Source organism: Astyanax mexicanus, chromosome 21 (assembly GCF_023375975.1).
Source record: "Astyanax mexicanus isolate ESR-SI-001 chromosome 21, AstMex3_surface, whole genome shotgun sequence".
Lineage (NCBI taxonomy): Eukaryota > Metazoa > Chordata > Actinopteri > Characiformes > Acestrorhamphidae > Astyanax > Astyanax mexicanus.
The window spans coordinates 42,609,210-42,629,146 of NC_064428.1; the positions used below are offsets into that span (position 1 = coordinate 42,609,210).

General features: G+C 41.2%; 2 protein-coding genes across 4 annotated transcripts in view; both read right to left on the reverse strand.

Moving 5' to 3' along the window:
• Positions 1-730: 730 nt before the first annotated feature.
• On the reverse strand, positions 731-12,661 carry zbtb45 (zinc finger and BTB domain containing 45). The gene is made up of 7 exons (XM_022663549.2): positions 12,429-12,661; positions 9,448-10,196; positions 6,541-6,797; positions 5,800-5,919; positions 5,573-5,716; positions 4,415-4,679; positions 731-3,013 (listed from the first exon to the last, which is right to left on the reverse strand). The coding sequence occupies exons 2-7, from the start codon at positions 10,166-10,168 to the stop codon at positions 2,664-2,666; spliced, it is 1,857 nt and encodes a 618-aa protein (XP_022519270.2). The 5' UTR covers positions 10,169-10,196; positions 12,429-12,661; the 3' UTR covers positions 731-2,663.
• A 713-nt stretch (positions 12,662-13,374) lies between these two features.
• Positions 13,375-19,937, reverse strand: part of LOC103035818 (transmembrane channel-like protein 7) — a 15,492-nt gene continuing 8,929 nt past the window's right edge. For all 3 annotated transcript variants that reach the window (XM_049469930.1, XM_049469928.1, XM_049469929.1), the window contains 2 exons: positions 14,859-14,937; positions 13,375-14,350 (listed from right to left, as the gene is read on the reverse strand). In XM_049469930.1, the coding sequence (XP_049325887.1) occupies positions 14,180-14,350; positions 14,859-14,937 (250 nt within the window). In that variant the 3' untranslated portion in view covers positions 13,375-14,179. The remainder of the gene's footprint in view (positions 14,351-14,858; positions 14,938-19,937) is intronic.

Consider the following 19,937-nt stretch of genomic DNA (forward strand, 5'->3'; position numbering starts at 1 on the left):
GGCAATCCAGAGCCGGGACCAGGCCGCAGACAGAGAGGCTTAACCGACCGTCTGCGAGCTGCAAAGAGACGTTACCTAGATACCAATGTATTCAGACTGTGTCTGTCCCCTGAGTCAAACAAAAACACCAAAAAACTAAAACAGTAAATCTAAATAACTTAACTTATATTAAACAATCATATCCAGACTGTAGTACTAACATTTCAAGCCTAAAGATTGGTTTACTTAATATTAGATCTCTAAATTCAAAAGCAGTTCTGGTGAATGAAATGATAACTGATCAGAAATTCGATGTTCTGTGTCTGACAGAAACCTGGATTAGGCCAAATGAATATGTAGCATTAAATGAAGCCACCCCTGCAGGCTATAATTATATACACAATCCGAGATTGTCCGGTAGAGGAGGTGGGGTCTGCATACTTTTCCAAAGTACCTTAGTTAGCAATCAGAAACACTATGAAAATTTTACTTCTTTTGAGCTTCTTTACACCAGTATAATTAATCCAGTTACAAAAAAGAATGCATTTTCTTTAATTAACATCTACAGACCACCAGGGCCCTATTTAGAATTTTTAAAAGAATTTAGTGATTTTGTCACAGACTTAGCAGTAAGTAATGATAAAGTGATTATAGTTGGAGACTTCAACATTCATTTAGAAAAATTGGATGATCCATTAAAAAACACATTCACATCGATTTTAGACTCAGTTGGTATTATCCAAAATATAACAGGACCTACTCATTACTGTAATCATACTCTGGATTTAGTTTTGACCCTGGGTGTGAGCATAGATAACCCGAATATTCGTTCTCAAACCTCCGCAATTTCAGATCATTACCTTATTTCATTTAAATTACATCTCAGTCATAATATACGTACATCCCCTAGCTACTCTGTAAAACGTTCAATTACGCCTTTTACAGCCCAACAATTTACAGATAAGCTTCCAGACTTATCAACTCTAATGTACTCTCCTGTAGACTCAGTAGAACTAGACAAACTAACCGAAGGTTTAGAAAATACCTTTCGCTCTACCTTAGATGTTGTAGCTCCCCTTAAACACAAAATAGAGAGACAGAAAAAGCTCGCACCGTGGTACAATGATCAAACTCGTACCTTAAAGCAGTTAGTACGAAATTAGTTAGTGCTAGTGTTAGTGCTAATTGGTGCAGTACAAGCTCTGTGTGGTGTTAGCATAGTGCTAACTGTGCAGTACAAGCTTTGTGTGGTGTTAGCTTTGTGATAAATGCTGCCGTACAAGCTTTGTGTGGTGTTAGCTTAGTGCTAGTTCATGGGTATAAGCTCTGTGTTGTTAGCTTTGTGCTAACTGTTGCAGTACAAGCTTTGTGTGGTTATAGCTTAGTGCTAATTGATTGGTTTAAGCTCCGTGTGGTGTTAGCTTAGTGCTAGTTGATGGGTATAAGCTTTGTGTGTTGTTAGCTTAGTGCTAGTTGATGGGTATAAGCTTTGTGTGGTGTCAGCATAATGCTAACGGTTGTGGTATCAGCTTAGTGCAGATTGGTGGGCGTGGCTAATCGAATACATTTGTAGAAATTCGATTTTACACTGAACTATCGCTTTAATTACTCACTCTTGGTGGACACGATTTGGGGGGCAGCTGGACGGACCTGTGGACAGTTTTGTGGACATAGGTTTGTGCTTAATTTTAACTGCCGGAAACGTTCTCATGACCTGAACACTGGATACATTTTTAAAGACTTTCTCTGTATAGATAATTCATACTGTGTGTAGCGGCTATGCTACCTGATAAAGGTTTTACGGTCACTTTACAAGCGTACTTAATAAACATGCTAGCTTTGTTAGCAAGTAGCATACACATTGAATTCTTTAACAATATTTTGAAAATAATGTTAACTGCATTGTTTAACTACCTGGCTAATGCTAATCTAGTGTACCTTTAGAGTTCTGTATTGAAACCTTAGGTAAACAGTCATTTTCAGTTAGCCTGCTGTAAGCTAGCTATCATAGATAATGCTAAGTGTGTTTTTGTACATCCTGGTGTTTAAATTACTTGATAATTAGTAGCTGTTATTAGTTTTAGGTACGTGGTGTACGCAGTTTGATAGTGAACAGTGTTTGCTGTAGTTAGAACACTAAGACGTGTTTTCAGCAAACTCTGGATTAAAATAATTCGTGATTAAAAACGTTTTTAAAAAACGTCAAAATACAACATGAAAATCAACCACAATAAAAGCAACTTAACAAATCACAAAGATATAACGTCAGTTAATTTACGAGAATAAAACGAGCACGACTTTTTATTATTTAAAGAAATAACCTGATTTAGCCTTAAAAGTATTTAAAAGGCAGTGTAGTTTGAATTATTCTGTATTGCGTCACTCTTTAGGACGGTAAGTTTGCGTAAAAGGACGAAATAAAGAAACGTGCTAATATCTTTAATAATTAAGCAGTCTGAAAACTTTGATCTCTGATGTTCACCGATAATCTCCACAGGCTTCTTAAGTATTTTTTGTTGGACGTATTGCTTGACGATAAGGTAAACTCCGCCTCCAACAGAGGGGTAACCCAGCGACCGCAAATCGTGTCCACCCCCCTGCTGTTTCTCAAAAAGTGGAGCTAGAGCGGACCGCCGACCCCGCCCACGCTAGCCCTGACCTCTGCGTTTCAGAGCGCTTCCTCACTACGAGGCAGGGCCTGCCCCGTTGGCCCCACCCATGCTGCCACCGCCCATGCTGGCCCCGCCCCCCTGGTCGAGGTTGGAGGGTTTGATTGGTGGGTGCTGGTGCTGCAGGGCGTGGCGCTCCAGCAGGGTGCGGTGGGTAAAGGCGCGGTGGCACACGGTGCAGGAGAAGGTGCGCTCCACGCGGTGCGTCCTCATGTGGACGTTCAGGGAGCTCTTCTGGGTGAAGCGCTTCGAGCAAACGGAGCACTGGAACGCCCGGACCCCCGTGTGGACCACCATGTGCTTCAGGAGGTAGTCCCTCAGCGAGAAGGACCGCCAGCAGATACTGCACTGATGAGGCTTCTGACCTGCAGAGAGACCGTTCACACAGACGTTCACCAGTGCCCTGGAGTCTATAATCAGTCTGTAATCACACTACAATCAGACATTTATCAGTGCTCTGTAGGCTACAAACAGTCTATAAACAGACATTCATCAGTACTCTGTAGTCTATAATCAGTCTAAAAACAACCTACAATCAGTCTGTAATCAGACCTTTCACAGTGCTCTGTAGTCTAAAATCAGTCCATAATCAGACTGGTTGTGTATTCTATAAACAGTCTATAATCAGGCGCTCATCAGTGCTCTGTAGTCTATAATCAGGTGCTCATCAGTGCTCTGTAGTCTACAATCAGTCTATAAACGGTCTATAAACAGTCTATAATCAGACGCCCATCACTGCTCTGTAGTCTATAAACAGTCTAGAATGAGTCTAGAATCAGTGTAGTTTATAATCAGACTAGGTTGTGTGTAGCCTATAAACAGTCTATAATCAAACTTGGTTGTGTGTAGTCTATAAACAGTCTATAATCAGACTGGGTTGCATAGTCTATAAACAGTCTACAATCAGACTTGGTTGGTGTAGTCTATAAACAGTCTATAATCAGACATTCATCAGTACTCTGTAGTCTATAATCAGTCTAAAAACAACCTACAATCAGTCTGTAATCAGACCTTTCACAGTGCTCTGTAGTCTAAAATCAGTCCATAATCAGACTGGTTGTGTATTCTATAAACAGTCTATAATCAGGCGCTCATCAGAGCTCTGTAGTCTATAATCAGGCGCTCATCAGTGCTCTGTAGTCTATAATCAGGCGCTCATCAGTGCTCTGTAGTCTACAATCAGTCTATAAACGGTCTATAAACAGTCTATAATCAGACGTCCATCACTGCTCTGTAGTCTATAAACAGTCTAGAATGAGTCTAGAATCAGTGTAGTTTATAAACAGTTTATAATCAGACTAGGTTGTGTGTAGCCTATAAACAGTCTATAATCAAACTTGGTTGTGTGTAGTCTATAAACAGTCTATAATCAGACTTGGTTGTGTGTAGTCTCTAAACAGTCTATAATCAGACTGGGTTGTGTAGTCTATAAACAGTCTATAATCAGACTGGGTTGGGTGTAGTCTATAAACAGTCTACAATCAGTGTTTTGGTTCTGTGTATAATCAGACTGGTTGTGTAGTCGATAAACAGTCTATAATCAGACGTTTAGTGGTCTGTAGTCTATAAACAGTCTATAATCAGACGTTAAGTGGTCTGTAGTCTCTAAACAGTCTTTAATCAGACTGGTTGGGTTATCTATAATCAGACAGGTTGTGTAGTCTATGAACAGTCCATAATTAGACTGGTTGTGTAGTCTATAGTCAGTGTTTAATTAGACTGGTTGTGTAGTCTATAATCAGTCTATAATCAGACTGCTTGTGTACCAGAGTGGATGAACATGTGTTTGCTGTAGTTTTTGCGGGATCTCAGCGATTTCCCGCAGTGGCTGCAGTCGAAGCTCGTCTCTGAACTCTGACCCGTAAAACTCGGACCCGCAACACACGCAGAGGCAGGAGGAGGCGGGGCCGGAGTCATCGGTGCTGGGGGAGGAGCCTGCTGACACGACTCTGCCATGCTGTCAATCCCCATAGGCCCACCCACAAAGAAGGAGGAGGGCTGTGATTCGCTGACGGGGTACTGGAAAAGCATCTGGGGTAAAATAAAGGAACACACAGCCGTTCAGCCCTGCTACTTTAACTCCACCTGAGTAACGATACTCCTGTATTGTCTTGGCTCTGGGTGCTCTGATCGTTAGTGTGCAGTATAAAGTACAGCCTGAACAAATACCCTCTAGCAGTTAGCCTGTTAGCGGTTAGCATTTTAGTGGTTAGCCTGTTAACGATTAGCATTCTATCAGTTACCCTGTTAGCATTCTAGTAATTGACCGTCTAGCCTATAGCCTTTTAGCGGTTAGCATTTTACAAATTAGCAGTCTAGCTTTAACCATTTTAGAGATTAACATTCTACTGGTTAGCCTGTTAGCTAACTAAGACTTCCCTCTCTCAGAAACTAGTTTTAATCATCAGTACAGGCTAGTTAGTCAGAATATATGAAGAAACACAAAAGAAATCATGTAGTAAATTAAAAGTGCTAAACAAGAGTTGAGTACTTGTTTCTTCTCATAACCTGGATTAGAACATTACTCAAATATTCACTATTCACTGTATACCTGTAACTCTACCTCTTCACTACTTTACTTTAACTGATGCTCTCAAACACTTTATTAAGAGACAAGAAATTCAAGTAATTAACTCTTGATGAGTTCAGCACAGCTGTTAACTGAAAGCCTGAATTCCAGGAGACTCTACCTCATAAAACTGACTGAGAAAATCCAGCAGAGATGTTCAAAACTGATCATCTAAACAAGAGGAGATACTCTGAGGAATGTAAATATAAATCATATTCTGGTTTGTTTAACACTTTTATGTTTAGTAAAAAATTCCATACGAAAACACTGGATTTAAGGTGTCCAAACTTTTGCTACTGTTTAAATGTGTGCTTGCTCTTCAGGTGATACAGGTGGAGTGTACTTGTGAACTCACCTGGTTGTTGATGCTGTGAGAGGAAGTGGGTGGAGACAGCGGCTTGGTGCTGCGGGAACGGGGATTGGCCACTAGAGTCTGGGAGGTGTCCGCCTGCGGCCAATAACCACCAGCAAACACGGCCTGGTCCTCATAAAACCCGCCCTGAAACACAGCCTGACCAATCAACACACTGTACAGCACAGGGGGCAGAGATACAGAGTGAGTGCGTGTGAATAGTGTGTTACCTGTCCGTAAGCTGATGGGTGTGTGTTATCGTGTGTATCGCGTCTCTCCTCCAACTCAAACAGATTATCACCATCCCGAACACTTTCATCCTTCACCACCACCTGCTCTCCACCCATTACCTGCACACACACACACACACACACATTCCATACAGACATACACACATTATACACAAATACATACAATACACACCGAAATGTCCTCACTTTTCGAAAAATGTCCTCACTCAAAAGGTTAAAAACTTGCATTGGTCCTCACAGTAATTGTATTGTAAACACACACATGCACACACATGTTACATACACAAACACATTACATATGCTATACAGTGAGTGGGTGGGGCCAAGCTGCTGTATAGTAAGTGGGTGGGGCTAAGCTGCTGTATAGTGAGTGGGTGGAGCTAAACTGCTGTATAGATAGTGGGTGTGGCTAAGCTGTCGTTTAGTACGTGGGTGGTGCTAATAGGCTGAACAGTGAGAGGGTGTGGCTAAGCTGCTGAACAGTGAGTGGGTGGGGCTAAGCTTCTGTATAGTAAGTGGGTGTGGCTAAAATGCTGTACAGTGAGTTGGTATGGTTAAGATGTGTAGTGAGTGGGTGGGGCTAAACTGTTGTATAGTGAGTGGGTGGGGCTAAACTGCTGTATAGTGAATAAGTGTGGTTAAGATGTTGTATAGTGAGTGGGTGGGGCTAAACTGCTGTACAGTGAGTGGGTGGGGCTAAAGAGAATAAGGGTTTTATACCTGCAGTCGTAGAGGTTGTCTCTGCTTACGGCTATGCCCCGCCCCCCTCTCACGCTCACCCTCCCTCTCTCTCTCCTCCACTTCCTCTTCCTCATTGAATCTGTCCATCCCCACTGCCAGCTCCTCCCCCACTGCCACAAACTCCGCCCCTCCGTTACCCCGGAGACTGTCCCTCCCCATCCCCGGGGGAGCGGGAGTGTTCATCTGGGCTCGTCCTGGATCTGGCATGTTCTGGTTCTGATTCTGTACGACTGTACCTGCAGAGGGCAGAGCGACACAACCAAATGCTATCAATATTACGATAAAATTACCTCAATATATTTATACAAACATATCCTACAATTTATAAAAAAACATTTAATATGTGTCCACATTAGTGCTGGACGATATGGCCAAAATTCATATCACGATATATTCCTTAATTTCGGTCGATACGATATAATTCCGATATCGATATAAATACTTAGAAGGCCTCAGAAAACTGCTAAGAATCCCTGCAATGGAAATACGTACCTACTAGGGGTGGGCGATATGGCCCTAAAATAATATCACAATATTTCATGATATTATCGCGATAAAGATACTCTTGGCAATATGACAAAAAAACAAAAAACACTACTGCAACAAAACAAAACTTTTTTATTATTGTATACGATATGATATTGCACACCTTTAAGATATTTAAAAAAAACAATAATTTTATTTATAGATTTATAACAGAAGTCAATAATTGAGAATTACATGATACTAATAATAATAATGCACTCCAAATATCTCCATATATCCAGTATTAAAGTAAAATAAATGACACTTTACAGATATAATCTGTCTCTAGTAGATATTTAATAGGAAATTAGAAATGTGTGAGTTTTTCTTTTGCTTAAAACAGCAAAAAATTAGTACCCTGATGTGATAATTAGGGGTGAGTGATGTGGCACGATATTTCAGAGTACAATATCGTTCACGATATTCAAAAATGTTGGCAATATTATCGCGTACGATATGAAATGGCACACCCCTAGTACCTACTACTGTCTACTTAATTGAAGTCTTTGAAACCTCCTTTCACGAAAACATTATAATACTTAATAAATAAACAATAGTCAAGATAAATCAATGCTCAATTTTATTTGCATATAGCAAAATAAAAACATGACATCCCTGTCAAACATAAGCCTATATAACTATTACCAATAAAAATAACTTTAAATTAGGACAGAAGCAGAGCTTCTTATTCTTTTGTAAACAAATTTAACAGATCAAAACAAAAGTGTTTCAACTAGGATAAAGAACACAAGAAGCCTTTATACACATAAAAGCAACAAGATTTCCCCGTCAAATAAACAAACCTATAGGCTTTATCAACTATAAATAACTTAGTTACAATATAAGCTATAAAAGTGCTTCAGCCAAAATACAACTCTTTATAAACATAAAAGGAACATGATATCCCCGTCAAATAAACAAACCTAAAGGATTCATAAACTTTAAATAACTTAAATAACTTACAACATAAGCTATAAAAGTGCTTCAGCCAGTATAAGGAAAATATTGTATGTAGTGGAACTGATTGAGGTGGTGGAACAGATTAGATGTTTTAACGTTACCGCTGCTGGTCGGCTCCACTCTCCGGCACAATTAGCAGCAAACTGAAGTTTAGCAGACCTTCGAGAGTCGAACCAAATCCTCACCACTGAATTAGACCTCCCTCCTTCAATTAATCACTTGTGGAAGCGGCAGGGGCATTCATTTTGCATCAAAAATGTCCCGCGCTGGGAGCCAAGAGGACCCGCGGCTGACCGAGAGGACCCGCAACTGACCGCTGACCGAGCGGACCCATAGGCGGACCGAGCGGACCCGTGGGCGGACCGAGCGAACCACAGGCGGACCGAGCGGACCCGTAGGCGGACCGAGCGGACCCGTGGGCGGACCCGAGGCGAGGCTAGGCTAGGCTAGGCTAGGCTCGGCTCGGTTCCGTTCCGTTCCACTCCAGCGCGGAACATTTCAGATGCAAACCGAGCCTACCTTAACCTTGGATCCGCTCGTGCCGGCTCCGTTTGGCTCCAGCGCGAGGCATTTTAGATGCGTAGCGGACCCGAGCCTAGCCTAGCCTAGCCAAATCTAGCCTAGCCTAGCCTATCTGGCTACGTGCCTATGTGATTACGTCATCACGCACAGAGATAGTCCAGCTACGGAAGCTGATTGTGTTCAGCTTTCCAGCGAGCTGACGCCAGTAAAACGCATGTCCGTGACAGATTCTGTAAATAATACATATCGATATACCACAAAAATGATATCACCGTTATTGAAACATTTCTTATCGCGATAAATACCGATATCGAATTATTGTCCAGGCCTAGTCCACATTCACGGTTTCAGTATTGCTATCAGCCCACACTACCGGTTTCAATATCGCCATCCTCCCATATTCCCAGTTTCAGTATCGCTATCAGCCCACACTCACGATTTCAATATCGCTATCGGCCCACACTCAGGGATTCAGTATCGCTATCGGCTCACACTCACAGTTTCAGTATTGCTATCGGCTCATACTCACGGTTTCAATATCGCTATCGGCCCACACTCAGGGATTCAGTATCGCTATCGGCTCACACTCACAGTTTCAGTATCGCTATCGGCTCATACTCACGGTTTCAATATCGCTATCGGCCCACACTCAGGGATTCAGTATCGCTATCGGCCCACACTCAGGGATTCACTATCGGCTCAGACTTACGATTTGGTTAACTATTAACTATTGGTCTGTATACCGATATCTGGCAGCATAAACGGTTTCAGTATTGTTATTGAAAATAATAGCATAAAATACATAAATCTCTGTTGGCAAAACTTCATATTGATATATAATACGTATTTGTTCAGTTGTATCGCTGTCTCCTGTCTTACCTGCACTGTTTCGGTCCGCGCTCTGGTTCAGCATATAGATCTCCTGAGTGCAGCTGGCAGGTTTTAGCATGGCTCCACCCCCAGGTGCTCCAAGCCCCTCCCCCCTGCACAGCAGGTCACCCAGGGGTGGCATTATTCCTTCCAGTCCGCTGGAGTCCGGTTGCCCCCCGCCCCCCAGAGTCTGAGGGTCTGGCAGCACTGCGGCTGACCCCACCCCTGCCCCGCACTCACTTAAGGGGTAACTGTAGCCCTGCAGTGCCCCGACTCCGCCCACATTTCCCACACTCTCCCGCCCCTTCCCTCCTCCCTGTTCCTCCTGCTTGGGCATGGTGGCCCCTAGGGGCCGTTTCTGGGATATGATCTGAGTGCACTCGTCAATGACGGTCTTGATCTGCAGAATGCTGGCGGCGGTCAGTATGCAAAGCGCCTGCGAGTGCAGCACCACCAGTGAGCCGCTGTACATAAAGTCCACCAGCTGCTTCACCGTCTCCGCAGGGACGAGCGGCGGCACCGAGATCTCAGAGTGGCCGAGCAGCAGCTTGTCCTGGAAGAAGGGGCTGGCGGCGGCGAGGACGCAGGCGTGGGCACGCAGCGAGGCGTCGTGGATCCGCACCGTGACGTCGCAGAACAGGCCCTTACGCCGCTGAGAGCGCAGGGCCTCCAGCACCGACTGGCTGGCGTTGTGCAGGTGGATGTAATGAACCGTCTCGGTGCCTGACATGGCAGGAATCCAGGAACGCAAGATCAACCTAAAAAAAAAAACAAAAACATGAGTCAAGTGAGTTTTGGAAATGTTAGCTTAGCATTTTCCATTATTACAAAATGGGAGATGCTAACTTGCCAAGACCTCCTTGTTAGTGATCATGATGGACTACACCTGGTCGCTTCACTGTGCCACATAAAAAAGCACTGATTGGACTGTTTAACAAGTTGGTTGTTGGATGGGGTTATTGTGTCTCAGGGTGTTAATAACTTGTTGCTAAGGCTTTGTTACGTGATTACTAGGGCACTGCTATGTAATGGCTAGACTTGTTATACTGTATTGTTTCTGGGGTGTTGCATTGCTGTTCCAGAAAGTGGTTGCTATGGTGTCTTAGACTGTTGTTAGGATGCTGATAAGGATTTTGCTACGTAACTGTTAAGTGGTTGATATAGTAACAAAAATAGTCCAAAAGGAAAGTGCAGTTTAGATCAGATCAAATATTATAATAGTATGAATGGTAGATATTTAAGTATACTAAACATTTTAAAAACTAATATTATTATTAATTAGTACACAACCCCACTAAACCTGTAGCAACAGCTGTCAAGCGTGGTGGTGGGAGAATCATGCACTGTAGGTTTGTTGCCAGATTCAATAACAAAAGCTCGGTACCTGATTCCTCAGTTTTGTTTTTGCTTTGTGGTTGCTATGGTGATGCTACAGGGTTGCTATGTTATTAAAGACTCCTAAAATGTTGTTAGGTGGTTTTTGTGGTATCACAGTGGATTCTGTGCTGTTGCTAGGGGGTTGCTGTGGTGTTGCGGAGAGGTGTGGTGTTGTTAGATGGGCCCAACAGTGATAATAATTTAATAATAATTTAATAATCTGATTTACCTGATAAATGGAGCTTGATTTTATCTCAGTAATCAGTGACTGACGCTGAAACAGAAGGAGTTAAATATTATCTTCATCTTCTAGCTGATGTATGATCAGACTGTGGCATAAAATTCGGATTTTATGCGATTTTTACACCACATCTTATTCTGTGAGTTTACTGGCTGATTGTAAAGCAAAAATCTGGTTATTGTTTGAGTCATGCAAACTGGGATTTTTTTCCTTAATCTGATTAAACAAGTTTATGTAAACACATCGATCTGATTACTGATAGACTCTGAAGTCCTGTGTGAGTAAACTCTGTGTTTTCTCTGGTGGTTTATAAGGTATTATAGGTAGTACCTCAGATCACATTAATTTACATTTACTGTACATTATGGATGTACTTTACTGTACATCCTGTACATTTGCACCCCTGGACACTACACTACGCACCTAGGTATCTGCTGATACCTCCTATACTTAATTTATTCTTTTACTTCACTACCTCACATCTACGATTGATTACTCCCACACTTTCTATAATTTTTTGTATTTATATATTTATGTATATATTTTTAAGTCTCAGTTTAGAATTTTATAGTTTAGAGTATTTTTCCTCAATGTGCTCTTGTATTGTTCTACGCTTATAGTTTGTTTCTACTGTGTTGTGTAACTGCTACTGGCTGCTAAATTTTCTTCGGGATCAATAAAGTATCTATCTATCTATCTATCTATCTATCTATCTATCTACATAATTAATCTCAGCATGTATACAGCAACGCATGTACACGGTACACTGAGGTGTGTGGAGTGTTACAGGTGTGTACAGGTGTGATACAGGTGTGTACAGGTGTGATTCAGGTGTGCAGCAGTAAGAAGGTTTATTATGAAAGAGGAGCAGATCTGCAGCACAGTGAGGAGGAGGAGGATGAAGATGAGTCAGATGAAGATAAAGAGGATAAGTGTGCGGCAGAGCTCGTGCAGTCCGGGAGGTAAGGTAAACGGGTGGTAACGGTGAAGAAGGGGTGTGTAACAGGGTGGTAAAGGTGAGGTAGAGGAGTGTAACAGGGGGGTAAAGGAAAGGTATTGGAGTGTAACAGGGTGGTAAAGGTGAGGTAGAGGAGTGTAACAGGGTATAAAGGTGAGGTAGAGGAGTGTAACAGGGGAGTAAAGGAAAGGTATTGGAGTGTAACAGGGTATAAAGGTGAGGTAGAGGAGTGTAACAGGGTATAAAGGTGAGGTAGAGGAGTGTAACAGGGTATAAAGGTGAGGTAGAGGAGTGTAACAGGGTATAAAGGTGAGGTAGAGGAGTGTAACAGGGTATAAAGGTGAGGTAGAGGAGTGTAACAGGGTGGTAAAGGTAAGGTAACAGGGTATAAAGGTGAGGTAGGGGAGGAGGTACCTGAGAGAGGAGCAGAGCTGAGCGCTCGCGCTGGGGAACTCCGCAGAGCCGTTAGACCGCGCGCACGCAGCGCAGCACGCGCATGACCGAGCCCGGAGAGCAGGGAGACGGAACGGGCTGTACCGGGACCGAACCGAGATCCAGCGCGCGGGATTACCGGAGCAGCGCGCGCTGTTTTTCTCCGCGAGCTGCTGTTTCTGCAGGAGCTGCTGACGGGGCGCAGCACGGAGGCCCTACACGGACACGCCGCCGCCCAGCTCTCAAAACGACAAAATAAAAGTCCCCCTGCACTCCCACACTAACGCGCTGATACTGAGTTTAATTAAAGAATATAAAAAACTTTCACACGGAGTAAATAAAACATTTGAATTAAATTAAATTAAATTAAAACGTACGGGTCTGGTATAGGATTCTTACAGTAAATAAAACATTAAATTTAATTAACCCCTTCCCCACAGAATCACAGCCACTGCCAAACTGATCCCATTCCCAGGTGGTTGATATGGTATTGTTAAGAGGTTACCATGATATTCCAGCACACTGTGCTACTGTGTAGCTGAGTGGTTGTTAGGGTATTGTTAGCTGTTTGTGGTGGGTGGCTGTGGGTGGTTGTGAGGGTGTTACTATATAACTGTAATAATTATAATGAAGAATCTGTATTAATGCCTCCAGCCCCGGACGGTATCGGTTCTACCACAAAAAAACGTCTGCAGGTTCTCACAGCTGGATCAGAACATCTGGAGTTACGGTGGATCAGGAGCACAGCTGGATTTTAACTGCAGCATCACCACAGGATGATCTGAGCACATCTGCCCAACCTAAACACACCAACATCAGCCACTTCCACTTACTGGTGGTCAGTTTATTGGAAACACCTACCATACCTTGTTCTTTCGCTCATTGGTGGCCACTTTATCAGAAATACCTTGAACATTACAACAATTCATGCAGTTTATTAATATCTTTAATTCTCAGATTTCATAAAGTAGTGTTTTATTTAAAAGAATGTTTAGATACAACAATAATAAACAGTTTGTAAACAGTAATAAACAGTAATAAAGGCACACGGGAACACTGCAGTAACATAGATAAACAGGTCAGTAGTGTTGTATTGTCCTCCTGGCTGTTACCTGTGCAGGTAGAGCTCAGGTGAGGTGCAGGTAACGAATAAAGCGACAGCAAAATTAGTTTATACTGAAGCTAAGAGGCTAATGTAACTAACAAGCAATGGAAGTCTATACCCACCAATTAGCATTACAGCTATTATGCTACTATACCCAAAACCTAGTGTAGGTTTAGACCAACCAATAAGGACTGGAGCTACAAAAAGCAATGCTTAGCCAAGCTTAGCCTAGACTAGCCAAGCCTCTACTCAATGTAGTTCACACACTTTGAGGTAATGATTTAGCAAGGCAGTTAGCCTCATGCTAATTGGTGCAGAATAGGCATTTTTTACATACATACTATATTTTCCCACATTAGAATCGGTAGCTACATTACCAACAGAGCTAAAACTACACACACTGCGTCGATTTCTCGCCGAACTCTCGCTTTAGCTCCTCCCACCGCTACAGTTTAGTAATGTCAGATTTGACCTGTAAACTTTCTGTCAAAACAATAAAAAGGCAGCATGAACAATCCAACCAATGAAAAGGCAGCGCTAACAGTTCACCCACTCACAGGAGAGCTGCTCATGAGTTTGACCAATTAATACAGAGAACTTCTTATTCTCAGCCAATGACAAGCGTCTATCACGCCTGGGTCTCGTAATGGGTCAGCGGCTGCACCACAAACACCCCCGATGTGCTGGAGTGGGGGTTGCCGTGGTAGCCGTGGGAAGCACGAGAGCGGGAAGTGCGAGATGGGAGTTCCGACTGAGCCTGACACAACTTCTGTATCAGAAACCTCTTATCTCGACCCTCCTGCAGAGACAGAGAGAGAGAGAGAGAGAGAGAGAGAGATGATGAACAACTGTGTAAGAGTGAGTGATGGCTCTGAAAGTGAGCTATAATGAATGACTGTGATTAGTGAATGATAGTAAAGGCCAGTGATAGTGAGTGACAGTAAACAACTGTGTGATAGTGAGTGATAGTAGTAGTAATGGATTTTTAATGCTAAGCCAGATTATTGGCTATTTTCCTGGCAGAAGAGGTTATGGTAAAGGACTGTTCAGACACATGCTTTTAGTCCAATTAGCAATAAGAACTTTAACAGTGTTCCAGGGTTGGTTTGAGTCAATATGTCTTTAATAGATGAAGGTAGACGTAGTTGGCATCTGTCTTGATGGTACAATTTGCAGTCCAGTAATAAATGTTCAACAGAAAGGTGAACAGAGTGTGGCAGGTTTCACAATGTGGCGATTCTTCTCCTTTCAACAAAAAATAAATAAATAAATAAATAAAGGTGAGTGATAGTAAGTGTGATTCTCACCATGGCTAGCTGATCTCGCAGCTGAGTGATCACACGTTTGTGAGCTCCAGCTAACGCTATCACATAAAACATCGCCAGGCTGCAACACAAGAACACAATATTACACACACACACACCTTACAGCACTGTTACACTACAGCTCCATTACACTACAGCTCCATTACACTACAGCTCCATTACACTACAGCACTATTACACTACAGCTCCATTACACTACAGCACTACTAAACTACAGCACTATTACACTACAGCTCTATTACACTACAGCACTATTACACTACAGCACTACTAAACTACAGCACTATTACACTACAGCTCTATTACACTACAGCACTATTACACTACAGCTCCATTACACTACAGCTCCATTACACTACAGCACTATTACACTACAGCACTATTACACTACAGCACTATTACACTACAGCACTATTACACTACAGCACTATTACACTACAGCTCTATTACACTACAGCATTATTACACTACAGCACTATTACACTACAGCTCTATTACACTACAGCACTACTAAACTACAGCACTATTACACTACAGCTCTATTACACTACAGCACTATTACACTACAGCACTACTAAACTACAGCACTATTACACTACAGCTCTATTACACTACAGCACTATTACACTACAGCACTACTAAACTACAGCACTATTACACTACAGCACTATTACACTACAGCACTATTACACTACAGCACTATTACACTACAGCTCCATTACACTACAGCTCCATTACACTACAGCATTATTACACTACAGCACTATTACACTACAGCACTATTACACTACAGCACTATTACACTACAGCACTATTACACTACAGCATTATTACACTACAGCACTATTACACTACAGCACTATTACACTACAGCTCTATTACACTACAGCACTATTACACTACAGCTCTATTACACTACAGCACTACTAAATTACAGCACTATTACACTACAGCACTATTACACTACAGCACTATTACACTACAGCACTATTACACTACAGCACTATTACACTACAGCTCTATTACACTACAGCTCTATTACACTACAGCACTATTACACTACAGCTCTATTACACTACAGCACTACTAAATTACAGCACTATTACACTACAGCTCTATTACACTACAGCACTATTACACTACAGCACTATTACACTACAGCACTATTACACTACAGCTCTATTACACTACAGCTCTATTACACTACAGCACTATTACACTACAGCTCTATTACACTACAGCACTACTAAATTACAGCACTATTACACTACAGCACTACTAAATTACAGCACTATTACACTACAGCACTACTAAACTACAGCACTATTACACTACAGCTCTATTACACTACAGCTCTATTACACTACAGCTCTATTACACTACAGCTCTATTACACTACAGCTCCATTACACTACAGCACTATTACACTACAGCTCTATTACACTACAGCACTACTAAATTACAGCACTATTACACTACAGCACTACTAAATTACAGCACTATTACACTACAGCACTACTAAACTACAGCACTATTACACTACAGCTCTATTACACTACAGCTCTATTACACTACAGCTCTATTACACTACAGCACTATTACAGTACAGCTCCATTACACTACAGCACTATTACACTACAGCACTACTAAACTACAGCACTACTAAACTACAGCTCCATTACACTACAGCACTATTACACTACAGCACTACTAAACTACAGCACTATTACACTACAGCACTATTACAGTACAGCTCTATTACACTACAGCTCTATTACACTACAGCTCTATTACACTACAGCTCTATTACACTACAGCTCTATTACACTATTACACTACAGCTCTATTACACTACAGCACTATTACACTACAGCTCCATTACACTACAGCACTACTAAACTACAGCACTACTAAACTACAGCACTATTACACTACAGCTCTATTACATTACAGCACTATTACACTACAGCTCTATTACACTATTACACTACAGCTCTATTACAGTACAGCTCTATTACACTACAGCTCTATTACACTACAGCACTACTAAACTACAGCACTATTACACTACAGCTCTATTACACTACAGCACTACTAAACTACAGCACTATTACACTACAGCTCTATTACACTACAGCTCTATTACACTATTACACTACAGCTCTATTACAGTACAGCTCTATTACACTACAGCACTATTACACTACAGCTCTATTACACTACAGCACTATTACACTACAGCACTGTTACACTACAGCTCTGTTACACTACAGCTCTATTAAAGTACAGCTCTATTACACTACAGCACTATTACACTACAGGACTATTACACTACAGGACTATTACACTACAGGACTATTACACTACAGCTCTATTACAGTACAGCACTATTACACTACAGCACTATTACACTACATCACTATTACACTACAGCACTACTAAACTACAGCACTATTACACTACAGCACTATTACACTACAGCACTATTACACTACAGCACTATTACACTACAGCACTACTAAACTACAGCACTATTACACTACAGCACTATTACACTACAGCACTATTACACTACAGCTCTATTACAGTACAGCTCTATTACACTATTACACTACAGCACTATTACATTATTACACTACAGCACTATTACACTACAGCTCTATTACACTACAGCACTATTACACTACAGCACTACTACACTACAGCACTACTACACTATTACACTACAGCACTATTACACTATAGCACTATTACAGTACAGCACTATTACAGTACAGCTCTATTACACTACAGCACTACTAAACTACAGCACTATTACACTACAGCACTATTACTGTACAGCACTATTACACTACAGCAATACTAAACTACAGCACTACTAAACTACAGCACTATTACAGTACAGCTGTATTACACTACAGCACTATTACACTACAGCACTATTACTGTACAGCACTATTACACTACAGCACTACTAACCTACAGCACTATTACACTACAGCACTATTACAGTACAGCTCTATTACACTACAGCACTATTACACTACAGCATTATTACAGTACAGCTCTATTACACTACAGCACTATTACACTACAGCACTATTACACTACAGCACTATTACACTATAGCACTATTACACTACAGCTCTATTACACTACAGCACTATTACACTATTACACTACAGCACTATTACACTACAGCTCTATTACACTACAGCACTATTACACTACAGCACTATTACACTACAGCACTATTACACTACAGCTCTATTACACTACAGCTCTATTACACTATTACACTACAGCACTATTACACTACAGCAATATTACACTACAGCTCTATTACACTACAGCACTATTACACTATTAAACTACACCACTATTACACTATTACACTACAGCACTATTACACTACATCACTATTACACTACAGCACTATTACACTACAGCTCTATTACACTATTACACTACAGCTCTATTACACTACAGCACTATTACACTACAGCACTATTACACTACAGCACTATTACACTACAGCACTATTACACTACAGCACTATTACAGTACAGCTCTATTACACTACAGCACTATTACAGTACAGCACTATTACAGTACAGCACTATTACAGTACAGCTCTATTACACTACAGCACTATTACACTACAGCACTATTACACTTCAGCACTATTACACTACATCACTATTACACTACAGCACTATTACACTACAGCTCTATTACACTATTACACTACAGCTCTATTACACTACAGCACTATTACACTACAGCACTATTACACTACAGCACTATTACACTACAGCACTATTACACTACAGCACTATTACAGTACAGCTCTATTACACTACAGCACTATTACACTACAGCTCTATTACACTACAGCACTATTACACTACAGCTCCATTACACTACAGCACTATTACACTATAGCACTATTACACTACATCACTATTACACTACAGCACTATTACACTACAGCTCTATTACACTATTACACTACAGCTCTATTACACTACAGCACTATTACACTACAGCACTATTACACTACAGCACTATTACACTACAGCACTATTACACTACAGCACTATTACAGTACAGCACTATTACAGTACAGCACTATTACAGTACAGCTCTATTACACTACAGCACTATTACACTACAGCACTATTACACTTCAGCACTATTACACTACAGCTCTATTACACTACAGCACTATTACAGTACAGCTCTATTACACTATTACACTACAGCTCTATTACACTACAGCACTATTACACTATTACACTACACCACTATTACACTATTACACTACAGCACTATTACAGTACAGCACTATTACACTACAGCTCTATTACACTACAGCACTATTACACTACAGCTCTATTACAGTACAGCACCATTACACTACAGCTCTATTACACTACAGCTCTATTAGACTACAGCTCTATTACACTATTACACTACAGCACTATTACACTACAGCACTATTACACTATTACAGTACAGCACTATTACACTATTACAGTACAGCACTATTACACTACAGCACTATTACAGTACAGCACTATTACACTACACCACTATTACACTACACCACTATTACACTATTACACTACAACACTATTACACTACAGCTCTATTACACTACAGCTCTATTACACTATAGCTCTATTACACTGTTACACTACAGAACTATTACACTACAGCACTATTACACTACTGCACTATTACACTATTACAGTACAGCACTATTACAGTACAGCACTATTACACTACACCACTATTACACTATTACACTACAACACTATTACACTACAGCTCTATTACACTACAGCTCTATTACACTACAGCTCTATTACACTACAGCTCTATTACACTACAGCTCTATTACACTATTACACTACAGCACTATTACACTACAGCACTATTACAGTACAGCACTATTACACTACAGCACTATTACAGTACAGCACTATTACAGTACAGCACTATTACACTATTACACTACAGCTCTATTACACTACAGCACTATTACACTACAGCTCT